The sequence below is a fragment of the Anolis sagrei genome, chromosome 1 (assembly GCF_037176765.1).
Source record: "Anolis sagrei isolate rAnoSag1 chromosome 1, rAnoSag1.mat, whole genome shotgun sequence".
In the NCBI taxonomy this organism is placed as follows: Eukaryota; Metazoa; Chordata; class Lepidosauria; order Squamata; family Dactyloidae; genus Anolis; species Anolis sagrei.
Genome location: NC_090021.1, coordinates 167,370,043 through 167,389,171, shown reverse-complemented (window position 1 = coordinate 167,389,171; position 19,129 = coordinate 167,370,043). Strand labels below are relative to the sequence as shown.

The following is a 19,129-nucleotide window of genomic DNA, read 5'->3' as shown; positions in this document are numbered from 1 at the left end:
TGGTCCCAAACTGCACCAATCCTACAGTGCAAATGGACCCTTAGTTTGATGCACATACTGCCGCATTCCAGATCTGGATTTCCTTTTTTGGAAGAGACTAAAATCATTTTTACATCACATTCACTGTGCAGGTACAGCTGTACCAGGAGCTCCAATTTTGTTTGCTTTCCATTTAATGTTTGTTGTAGTCCTAAGTTTCAGGGACTCTGCAGATAGGTGGCTTCTTTTGGTTGCAATCATAGGGTAAGCCACCTTTCAATTATAGTTAGGTTCCCTGGTCCCACCCCCTTTTGGGTTTTTGGAGGGAATAGGAGCCATTTTGGGTTCAGTCCACACAGAGAAGCTTTCCATGCAGGACATACCAAGAGCTCCTGTAGAAAGCTTTGTCTTCTACAGCTTGGTCGGGGTTATACAGCCCACAGCTTGGCCGAGGATCATACAGCCTTAGACCCGTCGCAAACTCTGTTCCTGCGAGAGCAAACCTTGCTAGCATGTCCCTGACGTCATGAGACTCCACCTCTCGCCCCGCCCCTTTCTCCACCTCTTTCTCCTTGCGAGAGTGGTTTTTCCTTTGCTAGGGCAGCATTGCCAGCATACTCTCTCAGTTGGCAGAATTCAACTGAGAGAAAATGCGGGCAATGCTGCCCTAGCAAAGGAAAAACCACGCTGGCAAAGAGAAAGGGGCGGAGAAAGAGGCGGGGCAAGAGGCGCAGGCTCATGACGTCAGGGACGTGCTAGCAAGGTTTGCTCCCGCAGGAACAGAGTTTGCGACAGCTCTTACAGCTCCTTTGCTGAGGGACTTCAGGCAGCCATCACAGAAACCTGAACTCCTTTTTCCCTGGAAGTCTACAAAGCTCTGCTTGGTAAGGGTCACTTGCGGAAGCCAGATGCAGTTGGCGAACAGAGGCAAAGACAGACTGCCCGGATTAGAAGTTAAGGATTTCCCCATTAGTTAAATTACAGTTTATGAAGATGGTGCCTGTTCCCAGTGAACAAGATTGAGAGAGCCAATAGACTATTAAGAAAGCCTTGAAGTACCTGTTTGTTTTCATTAATAAAGAACTTTGTTGAACTTTTAAGCAATCTAGAGACTCTGTTTTAAGGAAATCCAAAGGCCTTTAATCTGAGGCAGCCCTGGCGTCCCGTTGGGCACACAGAATTTATGTCCTGTCTACAGTTTTATGCACAGGCCCAGCATGCGACAGCACATTCACACTGAAGAATTATAGCATTTTGGCACCATTTTAACTACCCTAGCGGTTCTATGGAATCCTGGAATTTGTAGCATATTGGGGCACTAGAACCCTCTAATAGAGAAGGACAAAATTCCCACAAACCAACAAATCCCTGCCTTCCACAGCATTAAGACATGGAAGTTAATGTTGTGACAAACTGCTTTAATTCTGCAATGTGGATACCACATAGGAGTTGAACATCACTAACTTTAATCTTTATGGGATGCAAACAATACTTCCAAATTTGGAAGACTATCTGATGTGAACCCAATGAGTTATTGTTAAGTGTCAATCCATTTGAACACTTGGTTGGTAATGTGTTCAGTCTTAATAGCAGCTGCTACACATGGGAAGGTATAGCGGAGAGATATGGCTAACTGACAGAAACACTGTGAGAACGTATCTCGTATTAACTGAAGTAAGGATCTCACCAGATGCATCACCCCTAGAGAATTTCCAGTGGAGAGGAAGAAGAAATATCTTTAACATGAGAATATACTCTTGTCTCAGTTCTATGTGCCTTTTTTAGAGCTTGGAAAAAATGTAGATTACAATACGTTTTCAATTTAATCACAATTATGGAATTAACTCTTCTTTTCTTTCAGCTGTCGACAATCCCTGTTCCCAGAGAGCAAAGCTGAAGTCAGAAGGTCTGTCTGTTAGTGATCATGGTCTTCAGGAGATATTCTCAAACCAAGTTGTTGACCACATGGGAAGGGGGAGTACACTGTTTATATGGAAGGTATGAAGAACATTTAAAGGGGGGATGCATCGGCACAGCTGCATGGGCCATAGGCCATAAACATCAGCTATAAGAATGCCTTCATCGAGATGTGGCTTCAAGACCTAGATGAATTGGAACACATTGTCTTAGTAAGTTACAGAGATGAGAGCTTATGGCAAAGCTAGAGCTACAAGTTTGTGGTGGAAGTAAGAAATGTATCACACGGGGAAACGTGGATTACTATGAGAAATGGATAGGAAAAGCAAAAGCTAGGTTTATGTTACCTAAGGGGAACAGCCAATGAAGGAATTCTAGATTAGCTACAAAGCAACACATCTTTCGCTGAAGTTGATTGTGGAGTAGAGGAAAACCAAAGCACATTAACAAAAATCTGTTTTGCTGTTATTAACTACTGTCAAGTCAACTTATGAGAGGAAGCCTGTGAATGAAAGACCTTCAAGCCACCTTGTCATCAAAAGCTGCTCCGGTCTTACAGAACTGACAATGCCTTCCTTGGTTGAATACATCCACTTGTAATGGGGCCTTTCTCTTTTTCTACTGTCTTCTATCTTACCAAGCACTTTCATCTTTTCTAATGATGCATATCACTATTTCCAAAGTGCAACAGTCTTTGTTTAGTCATCTTGGCTTCTAGGGACAGATCAGATTGAATTTGCTCTAGGATTAGTTCATTTGTCTTTTTAGAAGTCCATGGTATCCATAGAACTTTTCTCCAGAACTGCATCTCAAATGAGTTGTTATCCTTTCTATAAGCTTTCTTCACTTTCTACTTTTTGCAATCATACATAGAAATGGGAAATAAGATGGCACTGACAATCCTAACATTAGTATCCAATGATATACGCAGTTGGTGAGGACGAGAGACAGGGCCTTCTCGGCAGTGGCCCCCTGTCTGTGGAACTCCCTACCTAAGGACATCAGGTCGGCCATCTCCCTCCTGTCCTTTAGAAGACAACTGAAGACTTCGCTTTGGGACCAGGCATTCGATTAGAGGACAGCAGCAATTGGAAAGAAAATTTAGGACATCTGTGACATTGGATTTACCCTGACTTGGTCTTGGTTTCAATTGGCATGTTAATTTATTGTCAAATGAACTTGTTTTATGAATTTGTATAATGTGTTTTAATGATTTTTACTGTTTTAATTGTGTTTTTTGTTGTTTATATGTTGATAGCATAATATGATGCTTGTGTGAGGCTACCATGAGTCCCCCTTTGGGGGGAGAAGGGCGGGGTAGAAATGTATGAAATAAATAACAATAGTAATTAATATCTTCACACTTCAAGATTTATCCAAGTTTCTTTGGTATTGTCCTTTCAAGTCCTCGTCTTTTGATTTCTGCAGTCACCATTCTGATTAATGACAGAGCCAAAGTGTGAAGATTTACAGTTATAGTCATAGTATTCTAGAGTTAGAAGGTCTTCATGGGCTACTGAGTCCAACTTTTTCACTTCCCACTCAATGCAGGATCTCCAGTTAAAACATCACCCGCAAGTAACAATCCAGACTTCTTTTAATACCTTCAGAGAAAAGATCTTGCCCCTCTCTAAGCAGTTGGGTCCACTGCCAAACTACTTCCACTGTTAAGCCATTCCTCCAACCTTTCTGTAACTTAAATCCACTAGATTTCATCCTGCATCTCAAGCAGCAGGGAACAAACATGCTCTCTTCTTTCTGCGACAACCCTTGAGGTATCTGAAGAGTGCAAACATGCCCCTTTCACCAAGACGAACTCGCCCAGCTCCTTCAGCCTTTTCGTACATGTTTACTTCTCTTCTCCATATTTCTGATCATCCTCACTGCCCTTCTCTGAACCTGCTCCAACTTGTCTTTATCCTTCTTCATTTTTTTCCATGCCAGGAGCAACTTGAGAAACTGCAAGTTGCTTCTGGTGTGAGAGTATTGGCCATTTGCAAGGACGTTGTCCAGGGGATACCTGAATGTTTTGATGTTTTACCATCCTTGTCGGAGGCTTCTCTCATGTCCCCACATGGGGAGCTGAAGCTGACAGAGGGAGGTCATCCTGCTCTCCCTGGATTTGAACCTCCAACGTGTTGGTCTTCAGTCCTGCCGGCACAAGGGCATAACCCACTGCACCATCGGGAGCTCCTCTTCTTAAAATGAGACATGAACATTGAATGCAGTATTCTAGATTAAGTCCTGAACAGTGCAGAATATAGTGGGGCTGTTACTTTCCTTGACTTTGAAACTATGCTTCTATTAATGTATTCCAAACAAGCATTTGTCTTTTTTTTCTTTCGGCACCACATGGCGGTCTTATGATCAGGTAATAGTCAACAATAATCCAAAATAGGACTTTTTTTGGCAAGGAATACCGCTGAGCCATGTTTCTCCAATCCTATACTTGTGTATTTTTTTGGTAGAATTTTGCATATGTCTCTATTGAATATCATTTTATTATTTTCTGCCCAATTTTCTAGTTTATGTAGGTTTATTAGAATTCTGTTCCTATTTTCTATTGTGTTTGCGACCTATATCAGTTTTGTTTCATATGCAAACTTTTTATGTCTTCATAATCGACTCTGAAGTTATGTAAAGCATCTGCTATCTTTATATTTGTTTTCTTTATGCTCATCTGTAAACATCTTTGCCTTTTCTTCCTTGACTTTCTTCAGTAATTGTTACAAATCATTTCTGTTCTCATAAAGTAGTATCGTGTTATCTATATATCTTAAATTTAAGAAGTTCCTTCCTCTGTGTCTGATTCTGCTTTATATTTATGTTCTGTGTACACGTTAAACAGATAGGGTGATAAAATGCAGTTGTGCTGCCCTGAGTCCCCCCTCCCTGCAGGGTTGAGAAGGGCGGGGTACAAATATCTGAAATAAATAATAAATAAATCCTATCACCCAGTGGTCCTCAAGCATTGGGTTCCCAGATGGTTTGGCCTTCAACTCCCAGAAATCCTAACAGCTGGTAAACTGGCTGGGATTTTTGGGAGTTGTAGGTCAAAACACTGGGGACCCACAGGTTGAGAACCACTACTCACCAATTGGAAGTCATTCTATTTTTCTGATTCTCTACTGAGCACATGTTCTAAAAGACCCTCCAGTCCTAAGTGATCTCCCTGGGTGACAGCCAACCTTTGAGATAATCAACAGGCAAAAACTACAAGAATGGAGCCAAGTTAAGCTCTCTCTTTTCAGGGTATGTTTACTGAAGGGCATGTTATATTGTTCCTTGTTATGGTTTGACATGTTTCGCATCACAAATCAAACAGCAGTGTGGGGTAAGAGAACTTGAGTCCTGATGATGGAGGCTCAAGAAGCACCTGAATAAAAGTCTAAAGGAATTTGCCAGTCCCCTCCTTACCTCCCAGATTTTCTGCATTAAAGCCATAACATTAGTGTTAGTGCAAAGGCATTTGACTGCGAAATGGAAACAATCTCGAGGCTTCTGATATTAATCAGAGAGACTGAGAGCTTTAAAGCTATCTTGGGTGCTTTGATTAACAACCCTTCTCTCACAGAAAACATGTAGCCTTGGGAATCAGTAATCTTAGGGTATTACACCTAATAGAAACGGCTTAAGGGGGATTACCCAGAAGGGACTTTTGTGATGCTTTGGAGACTATATGGGGCCATAGTCAGCATGGTAATAAAGCCCTTCAAGGTTTGATAAGAAATGGGAATCCTCATCCAACCCTCCCAAAGCTTCATTGACCAGGTCTGGATTATTTGCCAAGATATCAATTATTCTTTAAACATTTACCTTGGGAGAATAAGTATGTTATTTAAAAACATGGCTCGGAGAATAGTTTCTGTCTCTTTCTCTTAAGCACTATAGTTTTGTTGGCCAAATCAGGCTGACTTAATGAAAGGGTACGTTAAATTGATTTATTGGAAGGGAGTTCCAGCAGCCATAGTTTTATTGGAACCAACTTGTAAAATGCACCAAGAGAGGACATTGTTCATAAACAATCCAGGTCCTTTTGTATTTGCTATGGTAGACTTAGCAGCAATGTCTCAGAAGATGTAGCCTGGATCCTTTGTTGTTAACAGCTTAGATTTTTGCATTACTTTAAAGCTTTGGTTCAGAGAAGTCAGAATTGGATAAGCACTGAGCAGACAAAGTTAGATGTAGCAGTGAACAATTAGCAAACTAGCTTCATTCTCAAATAAATAACAATATGTTCAATTAGACTTCCTTTCTGACAGCTAGACTTCAATCATCTAAACTTGCCACTATAACTTAGAAAACGAAGATATTTGAAAACTTTTCAGATTAAGAAGGAAAAGTATGTTGTAGAAAGGTATCAGGAAATCCACAGATAAAAGTAGCACATTAAAGTGACTAAACAAGACTGCAAATTTCAAAACGAGGAGGAGGAAACCGAAAAGGTCGACAAAACGGATCAAGAGAGCAGGATTTATTGGCTGCTGGAGAGAATGGAGTTAGGTCTGCATTGTACCTGAGGCAGGGGTTTGCCGCAGGGCTCCTGGAGAAGATCCTGCAGTGCCTTTTCTCCCCCTTCGGCAGCATCAGCATCCATCTTTAGGAAAAGATCCCTAGGCACCTCCTCCAGAGAGGGCCCTGCTGGGAATTCGCTTTCCCAGCAGCACTTGCATGGGAGGGGCATTGAAGAGTCTCTCAGTTACTCTCTGAGCATGATGGGAGTTGAAGTTTCTCTCTTTCTCTGTTTCTCAGCTGTGCCCATGCTCTGACTGGCTGAGAATGGAAACAACTGGGAACTACAATTCCCAGAACCCTCTCTTGCGGTTTGTCTTATTTTTAAAAATGTTATTTATTTAATTTATTTATTTACAGCTTTTATATTCCGCCCTTCTCACCCCGCAGGGGACTCAGGGCAGATTACAGTGTACACATATTTGGCAAACATTCAATGCCAATTTTAACATACAACATATACAGACATACACAGAGGCTATTTAACTTTTTCTGGCCGCCAGGGAAGCTGTCACTTTAATCGTCCATCTGAGAAGCTGATGAAGCACTTCCGCATTCCCGCATGCTTCTCCGCTGGAATGCTTTGCTGGCGTCTTCTTTATGGCCTCATAAATCAGTTAATTTAGCCTCCCCACACTTTAAGGTGGTGCCTTATTTTCCTACCTGGCAGATGCAACTGTCTTTCAGGTTGCAAAGGTCGACAACAGGCTACACACAATTGGTTGGAAAACCACTCCAACCAGGGCTGGCTTCGAACTCATGACCTTTTCGTCAGAGTGATCTTCATGCAGCTGACACTCAACCACAATTGGTGAATTGTGAAGATAGGCCTTAAAATGACTGAGGATTGAGCCTTTATGGTTTCCCATTGTAGCCAATGGGCCGAATCTTTGCTGAATGAAAACAGCAATACGCCTCCTGATTTGAATAACTTCCCAGTAAACAGAATTAGGGGTTAACCAAAATGGACCCCAAAATGGCATGCTTTTTTGGGTGAATTGCACACCTCTATTATATACTGGTCAAACATGGGCTCACCTCTTATATAAGTGGCCCATCAGGGGTGAAAACTATGGTACAGCTGCAGAGCCATTCAAGAAATTTTGCTACCTGAGGCAAAGGACAAAATTGTGTGCCCTCCCTATGCTGTTTTGCACTGTCTTACTCTGAATTTGAAATAAAAAATGTAACATGTCCAAAGAGACCCAGAGGGTTTCCATGTCTGAGCAGGGACTGACATCCTGACCTCCAGAGTTGTAATACAACCCTCAAACCATGACTACACCATTCTGGTTGTTTTAATGCTTGATGAATATTTATTAGACATTGGATGAACACCTACCCAGTGCTGATCAGATGGCCTTCCTCGGCTGGCATTTTCATCATAGAAAGGTAGGCCTTCTCGTCTTGCTTGATGGTATTCTTTCCGTAATTTCTGGATGCGTTCTGCAGTTCCAGCACTTGGACGATCACTAGATAAAGAGAAAAAAATGGATAAGTACCTATCAATACTATCTTCAGCTGTTACAAGCAGGAGATCAAATTTATTTTAAAAAGTGGAAACTTTAGCAGTGTGGGTTTTTAGTTCTCATGATCACCACTTGAAAATCCACACAATAATAACATACCTCCATGGGCTTTCTTGGGCTTCAAGTTATAGTATGATACTTTGCCATAAAGTCTGAAGTTTGAAGGAATAACATACAGTAATCCCTTCACCTTTGCAGGTTTCACTTTTGAGAATTTGATTATTTGTGGATTTAATTAAAATGCTTCTCTAGGGATCTTTAGGTCCTCTAGTGCTATACTATGGCCAGCCTCTGCCAGAAAGCTACAAAAGAGTGCACTTAGAGCAGTGTTTCTCAACCTTCCTAATGCCACAACCACTTAATACAGTTCCTCATGTGGTGGTGACCCCCAACCATAACATTATTTTTGTTGCTACTTCATAACTGTAGTTTTGCTACTGTCATGTAAATATCTGGTATGCCGGATGTATTTTCATTCACTGGACCAAATTTGACACAAGTACCTGATATGCCCCAATTTGAAAATTGGTGGGGTGGGGTTGATTTTGTCATTTGGGAGTTGTAGTTGCTGGGATTTATAGTTCACCTATCATCGAAGAGCATTCTGAACTCCACCAACGATGGAATGGAACCAAACTTGGCACACAGAACTCCCATGAACAACAGAAAATATTGGAAGGGTTTGGTAGGCACTGACTTTGAGGTTTGGAGTTGTAGTTCACCTACATCCACAAGTGGACTCAAACAATGATGGATATAGACCAAACTTGGCCTGAATACTCAATATGCCCAAATGTGAACACTGGTGGAGTTTGGGGAAAACAGACCTTGGCATTTGGGAGTTGTAGTTGCTGGGATTTATAGTTCACCAACTATCAAAGAGCATTCTGAACCCCACCAATGATAGAATTGGGCCAAACTTCCCACACAGAACCCCCATGATCAACAGAAAATACTGTGTTTTCTGGTTGTCTTTGGTGACCCCTCCAACACCCCCTCGTGGCCCCTCCAGGGGTCCCAACCCCCAGGTTGAGAAATGCTGACCTAGAGATTCCTAGTGAGGTGTTCACTCAGGTGAAAATAAATAGCAAAAAATGTGTGGTTTTTCACTTTCAGGGAGGTCCTGTGTTCCTAATCCCAGCAAATATGGGTGGTTGGCTATATTGAAACATTTTAAACAGAACACAATTTAATACTGATGGTTCTAGTTTATTTATGGGTGACTGCAGAGTTTAATGTAAAACAGCTACATGCAACTATTGGTGGGGAAGCAAACTTGTGCTACTCTGTGTTCAACTTGTTCCTTTCTAGGAAAAGACTGTCTTTCCTATTATTTAGAAAAGGGGGCATTGTGTTTACAAAATGATGATGATGACAATGACAATAATTATCATGATGCAAAACAGTCACTGGGATTGTTTCTAGTGGATCAACTGTGTGACATCTCTGTTACTTCTCTTGGTCTCTTTGCCATTGTCACTATTTTGTCCCTTTAGTCCTCTCTTCCCTCTTTCTTTTTTAATCTAGTGTTTTGCCCACAGTTGAACCCTGCAAGAAGTTTGTTAAATGGGAACACATAGACTGGTAAAATTGAATAGCAGTGTTTTCTGCGTATGATTTATTGTGTCGCTAAATTACAGTAATGTTAAGTTTGTGTTATATTCTTGCAGAGGGGGCAGGGGGGCAGTGGGAAGGACTGTTTGCTGGGCAAGATTTATTTTTCTTGTCTTCTGTGGGTTTAAATATAGGGATATTAAAATATTTTGATTCACAGTGACATTTATGGATGCCATATACATTTCCTACGTCTGTCCAAATGTAGGGATTATATGTCAAGGAATAGAGAATAATTTCTGTGCAGGGTGAAAGGGGCCTTGTTGGGGGAAAATATAGGCAAATGATGGGAACAAAATGCAAGAATACATGGTGTGCAAATGGGAGAGCAAAGCACTCAGCAATATGTAATACAATTTAATGAACTGTTAATAAAATGGAGACTATTTTACAGCAAACCACAGAAACTATAAGCAAAGTTCCACAACTTTCAATATTCATATGTGAATAATTGTCTGGAAGTGGCCACCTAGGATAAATACTTCCTGATACCCAAAATGTGCACAACTCAGAGGTGTTACACCCACATATGAGTTCCATTACATTTTGTTTGTTTTTTGCCACATGGAAAAACTGAAACACTTCAAGCATCTCTGATCCTGTTTTCAGTTTACACTTTTTTCTTGAGCAACTTTGAATAGTCCATCTCACTTCTGCCTTGGTTTTTAGTTATCAGACTGACTGTACTTCTGTACAAGGTCAGATACTGTCCTCAATGGAAGTGTTGTCTCTAAAACCTAATGGTCTCTCAGTAGTGTTAAGTGACAAGTGGGGTGTCGTAGGGTTGTGTCCTAGACCCAGTGCTGTTCAACATCTTTATTGATGACTTGGATGAAGGCTTAGAGCAGTGGTTTCCCCAGATGTTTTGGCCTTCAACTCCCAGAAATCCTAACAGATGGTAAACTGGCTGGGATTTCTGGGAGTTGTAGGACAAAACACCTAGGGACACACAGGTTGAGAACCACTGACTTAAGGGATATGCTTATCAAGTTTGTAGATGACACCCGACTGGGAGGGATAGTTAATACTCCAGAGGACAGGATCAGAATTCAAAATGACCTTAACAGATTAGAGAGCTGGGCCAAAACTAACAAAAAAATGAATTTCAACAAGAAGAAGTGTACGAAGCTAAGGCAGAAAAAATGAAATTTAAAGATACTGAATGGGTGATGTCTGCCTTGACAACAGTCCATGTGAAAAAGATCTTGGAGTTTTAGTTGACTATATGAGCCAACAATGTGACGCAGCAGCTTTAAAAACCAATGGGATTTTGGGAGTATAGTGCCTTTATCAAAGGAAGTCATTGGTATCTCTCCATTCTGCTTTGATGAGACCTCACCTAGAAGAACGCTGTGTCCAATTCTGGGCACCACAGTTCAAAAGAGATATTGGCAAACTGGAAGGTGTCCAGAGGGTGGCAACTGAAATGATCAAAGGTCTGGAAACCATGAATCCCTATGAGGGATGTCTTAAAGAGCTGGGTATGTTTAGCCTGCAGAAGAGAAGGTTGAGAGGAGACAAGATACCCATGTATAAATATGGAAAAAGATATCATAAGTAAGAGGGAGCAGGCTTGTTTTCTGCTGCCCTGGAAACTAGGACTCAGAGCAATGGGTTTAAATGACAGGAAAGGGGGTTCCACCTCAACATTAGGAATATCTTCCTGACTGTAAGAGATGTTCAGCAGTAGAACTCTCTGCTGCAGAGTGTGGTGGAACCTCATTCATGGACGCTTTTAAACAGAGGCTAGATGGTCATCTTTTGGGGGTGCCTTGACTGTGATTTTCCTGCATGGCAGGGGGTTGGACTGGATGGCTCATGTGGTCTCTTCCAACTCTATGATCCTATGATTTTATTAATCTATTCTGGTGTTTTATGTGGTGCAGCAGAGATATCCTTAGCAAGACAATTGTGAGCCTAACTGCATCCATAGCCTTAAATACTGGGGGCTCTATTAAATAAAACAACGCTACTATGTCCCTCATAATGAATGCAGAGAGTTTTCTTCAGCTGTAACTTAGCTGTGCGTCCATGGTAAAACATGCTTTACTAAAAAAATAACATTTTTTTCTGTGTGTGTGTAATTTGTGTAATGAAGTCAAATCTTTACAGTATGTTCCCATTCTCTCCATTCCAAACATAAAATACCAGGCACAATATTTAATGGCTTCTTCTCCGTAACAGTCCATATCAATACAGTTAAAAGTACTGGCTTTTTTAAAAAAGTAAGTCTAATTGAGGAAAGAAATATTTCATTTCATTTGTTACATATGAACTATGTAACAAAGAAACACCCCCAAACCCAAGTCTGCATCAAGTTCCCAAGCAATGTGAAATTATTGTGATGCCCAATCATTTAACAGTTCTGCATTTCAGCTTGGCTCCTGACAGTTACATGAATATATGAACCACATTCAAACTACCAGATGAATTCAATCAGGCCCAGGCAAATATCGCATACATAATCTATTAGTTTACCCCAAAGAAAGCGAAGCATTGAATTCAAACAGAATGAAGTCATCAGTAATAATAAAAAAAGAAACTGATAAGGCAATATTAAAAAAAGACCACAATTTTCTCACATTTACAGGAGGAAAAAAAAGTTGACTTCAACCTATTTTCGCATCTGAGTATAAGTACATATATTTCAAAATATGGGTTTGATCAGATAGCCATTCTAAAGCAAGGAAATGGAGGAAGAAATAAAATCCCAGGTGCATGGGATGAAAAAAAAACATGTTTGTATAGAAAAGAAATCAGAATGCACAAAAGAAATGTTACAAATTATGCCACCTTAAAAAAAACTTGCAGAGGAAATATTTTCAGTGAAATGTATCTGTAAATCTTGTGAGCTGTGTTAAAATTTTAAAAAAATGTTTGGGGGAATTGCATTACCTCTTTGTTTATAAGACCACCATGGAATTACAGCTTTCCAATAGAAGGGTTATGTATGTACTTCTTGTATCTCCAGCTTCTCTTGGCATCTCCAGAAACAAACAAACAGTGAAAACACTAGCACCACATAAACCCCTTCATAGCTTGACTAGTGACTAGTGGAGCTCGCAGTGGGACAGTGGATGATATCCTTGTGCCAGCAGGACTGAAGACCAACAGGTCACAGGTTCGAATCCGGGGAGAGCGCGGATGAGCTCCCTCTATCAGCTCCAGCTCCCCATGTGGGGACATGAGAGAAGCCTCCAACAAAGGATGGTAAAACATCAAAACATTCGGGCGTCCCCTGGGCAACATCCTTGCAGACGGCCAATTCTCTCACCCCAGAAGCAACTTGCAGTTTCTCAAGTCGCTCCTGACACACAAAAAAAGCTTGACTAGTTAGACATGAAAATTCAAGATCTGCCTGAAACAAAGTGGAGGAGTCTGATCCTGGGGCTCCATAGACTGATAGAGATGTGACTCAAAGATTCGAACAGCCAGCATAAAGGTCACAGAAGCATCCATAATGGTATGATCAGGGAAGGCATTTAGCTGACAGCTCAAAGCAATTTATTTATTTATTTATTTATTTGGTGCATTTGTTAACTGCCATTCTCAGCCCTAGGGCGACTCATGGCGGTGTACAACATATAAAAGGCAATTTACAAAAGGCAATTCACTGCCACTTTCTCTCTGGACCCAGAACAGTAGTGGAATACAATGTAGTTTCAGAGTTGGAAGGGACTCCAAGGGCCATACAGTCCAACTCCTCCCCATGCAGGAATATATAACTAAAGCATGCCTGTAAAATGTCAATCCAACCTCTGATTAAAGATGTCCAAAGAAGAGTGTCTCCCATGCATCCAAGGGTTTTGGTGTTCACAGGAGATCCTGGAACCAAACCCCAATAGAAACCAAGGGCCTCCTGTAAACAACATTCCATTCTTTTGTGTCTGTAAATTCATTTTTAAGGCTGGATCTACAGTGTCCTATATCCTAGAATCTGAGCCTAGACTATCTGTTTATCCCATATTATCTGGTAGTATAGATTCATGTGATCCAGTTCAAAGCAGATAACCTGGGTCAGATCTTAAGATATAGGGCAGTGTAGATCCAGCCTTAGGGCCCATCCAGACAGGTTCAAATCCTGGGAGGAACTGGGATTTTAAATCAATGTTCTTCTTGGATTGAGACCCCACAGCAGGCCCAAACCCCAGGATTTTGCTGAGGAGGGCATCTTGCCAGTTCATAGCACCATTTTCCACTAAATTTATTGGAGGGGCCTGGCTGCCCCCCTCCCCTCTCCAAAGCTCCCAAAGCATCATTTTTGTGCATCAGGAGCTTTATCTGAGAGACCTGAGGATGTAGCCAGGCCCCTCCAGTATGTTTGGAGGGGAAACATGAGGCTTGGAGGGGATGATGGAGGTGCCATTCTACTCCTTTGTGATTTTACAGCCCGAAGAATCAGTCTGGCAATGGGAATTGATTCTCAGGATGGCAAAAGGTGGTCCTGAAAGAAAATCCACACAGGCCCAACACTTCAACAGATCCAGACCTTGCAGTATGGTCCGGATCTTTTGAGGTGTTTTTTTAAACCAGTTTACTCCAGATTAATCTGGATTAATTTGAGGCATCATTTGGATGCCTAAGGTTAATCCACAACTCAACACAGATTTTGGGCCTGTGTAGAAGTTACTTTTACAGCTGAGGTGGGAGGGCTCCTTAAAAGGTGGAAGAAGAATATCAAGTAGATCTGGCTCATACTGAAGCTCATGCAGCAAACTCACACTTTGCTGTAATGAAGAGGGTGGTGTTTTTTGCTTTTGTTTGTTTTACCATAGTTCAGCAGTATTCAGGTATTTTAATTACTTCAGAAAGTAGAAGCATTACTTCTCAAAATGCAATGAGAATGTCAACCAGTTACTTTGCTGAATCTCAGGACTCTAACCAAATACTCTATTTAAAAAAGCACCTTCCCAAACTCTGACTTTACAAAGTATGCAAAATCAGATTTGATTTAAGACTTAATATTTTAAATATTTCAACAAAGTATATGACAAGATATCATTTCCTTTTGAAGCATTTTGAGCATGTGGAGGAATAATCAGTGAGGCAATGGCACTCTCCTTCATAATCCAGATGCTTTACTTTCATGCTATCATTCCAATATCAGGGGCAAGCAATAAAGATCATGGCATGCTTCAGGTATTGCACAAAGATACCTTGGATGCTTTATCTGAGACTGATTGGGACACCAGTCAATACAGCAACTTTATTGTAAGGATTGATGTATTACTGGTTTTCATTTGACAAAACAAAATGTGAATCATATGGGCTTGGACACATCCTATAAACCTAGATACTTTGGCCCCTTTATACTGCCATGTAATTTAGATTATCCAAGCAGATAACCAACATTATCTGCTTTGAACTGGATAATATGAGTCTACACTGCCATATAAAGCAGATAATCTGGATTTTATATGGCAGCGTGAAAGGGCCATTAGTCTCTTGAATAGTAAACATTTCATTCTAATTGAATTCATTTTGCAGAAGACTTTTTTCAGCCTTGGACTACAGTTGCTGGCAGCAAAATTCTGAGTGTGGAGTTGGGTCTGACTGAGGACTGACAAAAAAAAAACAAAAAACAGGTGGAGAAGATAGGAAACTTGATCTCCTGCCTGTAGCTTCCACAGCTAATTTCTGAAGGCTTTATTTCTTCTAGCTGGGCTCTGCTAAGACAAAAACTCCTGAGAGGAGATGCTGGTAAGGAGTTACGCAATAAGTGAAGGACACCATGCACCTGTCTTCCTCTAAAACAGGAAGTTCTTAAAATCTCGATGAGATTCCCAGAGCACAAGACAATGAGAAAGAGTGAAGATCGACCTATGAAGCTGTTCCTGCTGTAGACACAACCAGAACCTGGGTTTAAATGAGAATCACTGGATGCATCTACATTGTAGAATGAATGCAGTTTAACACCGTTGTAACTACCATGGCTCAATGTTATGGAATCCTGAGAGTTGCAGTTCTGCTTTCTCTGCCTCACCAAACCAAGGTTCCCAGGATCCCATAGCATTGAGCCATGGCAGTGAGTGGTGTCAAACTGCATTCATTCTACAGTCCATGTGTAGCCACATATTGCCCATTTCACTGCCAGTGTTGGATTAGCTTCTCTGTAGACAGCAATGGTCTGACAGTCAAATTCTATATTTTCATCTGATGAAAAGGGATTACCAGGGGAATTTTTAGCAGACTGAAAGCCAAAACCAAGGTTCCAACAACATCTTAGAACTACAGTATGCTGATGACAACATCATCTGTGCGCATTCAGAATAAGATTTGCAGAAGCATACAAGAAGCTTGGCCTGTCATTGAACATCTAGAAAACCAAAGTGCTCTTCCAGCAGTCACCAGCCAATCCCTCTCCAATGCCAGAAATACAGCTTAATGGTGTAACATTAGAAAATGTTGATCATTTCTGCTACCTTGGCAGCCACCTCTCCACAAAAGTCAACATTGACACTAAAATACAACACCGCCTGAACTCTGTGAGTGCAGAATTTTTCCGAATGAAGCACAGAGTGTTTGAGGACCGGAACATCCATAGGTATACCAAGGTGCTTGTTTATAAAGCTATTGTCCACCCAACCCTGCCATACGTGGATTGTCTACAGAGATGCAACTCCTAGAATGACTGCATCAGTGCTGCTTCCGGAAAATCCCACAATTTTCTTGGGAAAACAGGTGGACAAACATCAGTGTGCTGGAAAAAGCAAAGACCACAGCATTGAAGCGATGGTCCTCCGCCATCAACTCCGCTGGACCGGCCATGTTGTCCGGATGCCCGACCACCGACTCTGAAAGCAGTTGCTCTGTTCCAAACTCAAGAATGGAAAACAGAATGTTGGTGGGCAGGAAAAGAGATTTAAAGATGGGCTCAAAGCCAACCTTAAAACTCTGGCATAGACCCTGAGAACTGGGAAGTCCTGGCCCTTGGGCGAACCAGCTGGAGGTCAGCTGTGACCAGCCATGCTGTACACTTTGAAGAGGCATGAATGGAGGGCGAAAGAGAGAAACATGCCAAGAGAAAGGTGCATCAAGCCAACCCCAACCGAGACCGCCTTCCACCTGGAAACCAATGCCCTCACTGTGGGAGAAGATTCAGATCTAGTATAGAGCTCCATAGTCACTTACGGATCCACCAGTACACTGATCTTGGAAGACTATCCTACTCGGACAACGAGGGATCGCCTAAGTAAAAACCAATGGGAGGTTGAAGAAGGAAGCAAAAGTTTAAATGGGGAACTCATGTAAAAAAATCTGAGGATCTCTGGTCTTCTCAGACATAGAGACTGAGCAGGTCCAATTATAAACCCACAGCTATGCTTCCAGCATTTATTAGCCAAGTCTCTTCTATATTCCACCTAAGAGCTATATGGTGGTCAGGACCTAAAACATTTGGTAAGAAGTTCTGTAAACTAAAGATTAGTTGAAATCACATTCCTACCACCAGTTGTAGACATTGTTTGAAACTAATGGGTAAGTCAATCAAAACACAACTGGATCTACTATTAGGAATAAACTCGTTTTAAAACATGTGTGAAAGCACTACTGTGGTATTGTTCATTTATGGTATCATTTGCTTCAAAAATCAAGACTGAAGCATTTCAAAGAGTGTCTAACAAAAGCAGCACTTACAACACCCACATTTATTTTCAGAACTTGCATGCTTTACTGAAGTGGCTTAGCCTCGAAGAGAAGAGGAAAGAAAAAGAATAGCTGAAAAAATATGATAAAAATAAACTGATACCAAGAACAGAACTCTGCAATATTTTAAGCTTTCATCTTTGTCATCCAAAGAGGGGAAAGAGAGTTTACAAGGAAATAAGCCTTTGGTGTTTGCATCTCTACTTCAGTAAATGAAGGATATTTCAACAGAAGGCTCTGACAATTCAGCAAGATAACAGAAGTTAAGATTCAAGCAGGGAGAGCTTAAAATATAAAAACACAGCATGCACATTTCGCAGATGAAAGCAAACTATCTATTCATCCATCCATCTAATGATGTATCTATCTGTCTGAATGCCTGCCCTTTTGCCTATGTTCATATGCCCACACACATTTGTATATCTTAATATAAAACCAACCTCCCTCTTTGAGTATTTGATCCTGGAGTAGTGCACAAACTGCTATACAAGATCAATAAAAAAGAAGAATTCCATATTACCAAAATGGAGATTTGCATCTTGTTTCATTACCAACGTGGCAAACCAAATAATTACAATGTCAATAAGGATAACATGGAGCTACATATTACCAGCCTGATCCACCAAATAGGAAGATCTGGACAACTATTACAAATTAATCAATCAATCAACCCATCAAATAGCAAGCAAGACTGTTGGATGTGGGTGATCCCATTCATGCGAATTAAAGAATGGGAAGACAATCGGTTATATGAAAAATGCACATTGGCTGATCTTGTACTGATATTTTTGTGAGTAGGCCTTTGGATGGGAGGCTAGCAGAAGCTGTTTTTTCCTGTAACAGATTAATTCTTCATCTTGTCCAGACTGAATGGCTTGTGAAGGACTTAAGAGGTCTTTCCAACTCTGGATGTGAAACCAGCCTTTGAAGACTGTTCGGATACTCCAGCTAGTCCAACGAGCGGCAGCCAGATTACTCACCGTAGCACCATACAGGGAGCACACCACCCCGCTGCTATGTCAGCTCCACTGGCTGCCGATCCATTTCCGAGCACAATTCAAAGTGCTGGTCTTAGCCTATAAAGCCCTATATGGCTCCGGCCCAGCTTACTTGTCTGAACGTATCTCCCTCTACGTTCTGCTTCGTGGTTTAAGATCTACCAGGGAGGCCCTGCTCTCAGTCCCATCAGCTTCACAAATGTGTCTGGTGGGGACGAGGGACAGGGCCTTCTCGGTGATGATTCCCCACTTGTGGAATTAACTCCCCAACGAGATTAGATCGGCGTCCTCCCTCCTTTCCTTTAGGAATAAACTGAAATTGTGGTTTTGGAACCAGGCTTTCGGCTAGCAGGCACAGCGGCACTTTGGACGCTGAACTGGACCATGATTGTTATGATAATGGAAACTGTTATGTGGCTGTATAATTCTTGTTATTGTTTTTAATCTATTGCATATTTATGGTTTTATATTGTTGTTATATTGATATTGCGGCATTGAATTGTTGCCAGTGTTAGCCGCTCTGAATCCCCCCTCGAGGGTTGAGAAGGGCGGGGTAGAAATGTTGTAAATAAATAAAATAAACCCTGCCTTTTTTCCCAAGAGACAAAAAAATGAAAAGTTAAAAGATGATGGAATGATCCAAATCTTAAAAAAACAGCACAACAAAATTAACAGACAGAAAGTCCAGCACAATTTAAAAGGAATAGTCTTTGAACATTCTGCTCCCCAAAGTCTTGTGAAACAGAAAAGTCTGGTCTGCAGAATGACATTAAGGTGTGTGTGTATAAGTTTAATGTCTCTTCAAAATGAGTTCCAAAGTCTGGAGGCAGCCAACGAGTAGGCCCTATCTCATACTCCCACTAGAGATAACTGGGCACAGAGAGAAAGATATCCCTAGCTGATCTTAAAACATGGGCTGGTTTGTACAGAACACAG

At 41.2% G+C, this 19,129-nt stretch overlaps 1 protein-coding gene across 1 annotated transcript in view; it reads right to left on the bottom strand.

Annotated features, from left to right (window-relative positions):
* PARD3B (par-3 family cell polarity regulator beta) overlaps positions 1 to 19,129 on the bottom strand; it is a 656,620-nt gene that overhangs the window by 118,549 nt on the left and 518,942 nt on the right. The window contains exon 21 of the mRNA XM_060782892.2: positions 7,751 to 7,880. Within this exon, the coding sequence (XP_060638875.2) occupies positions 7,751 to 7,880 (130 nt within the window). The remainder of the gene's footprint in view (positions 1 to 7,750; positions 7,881 to 19,129) is intronic.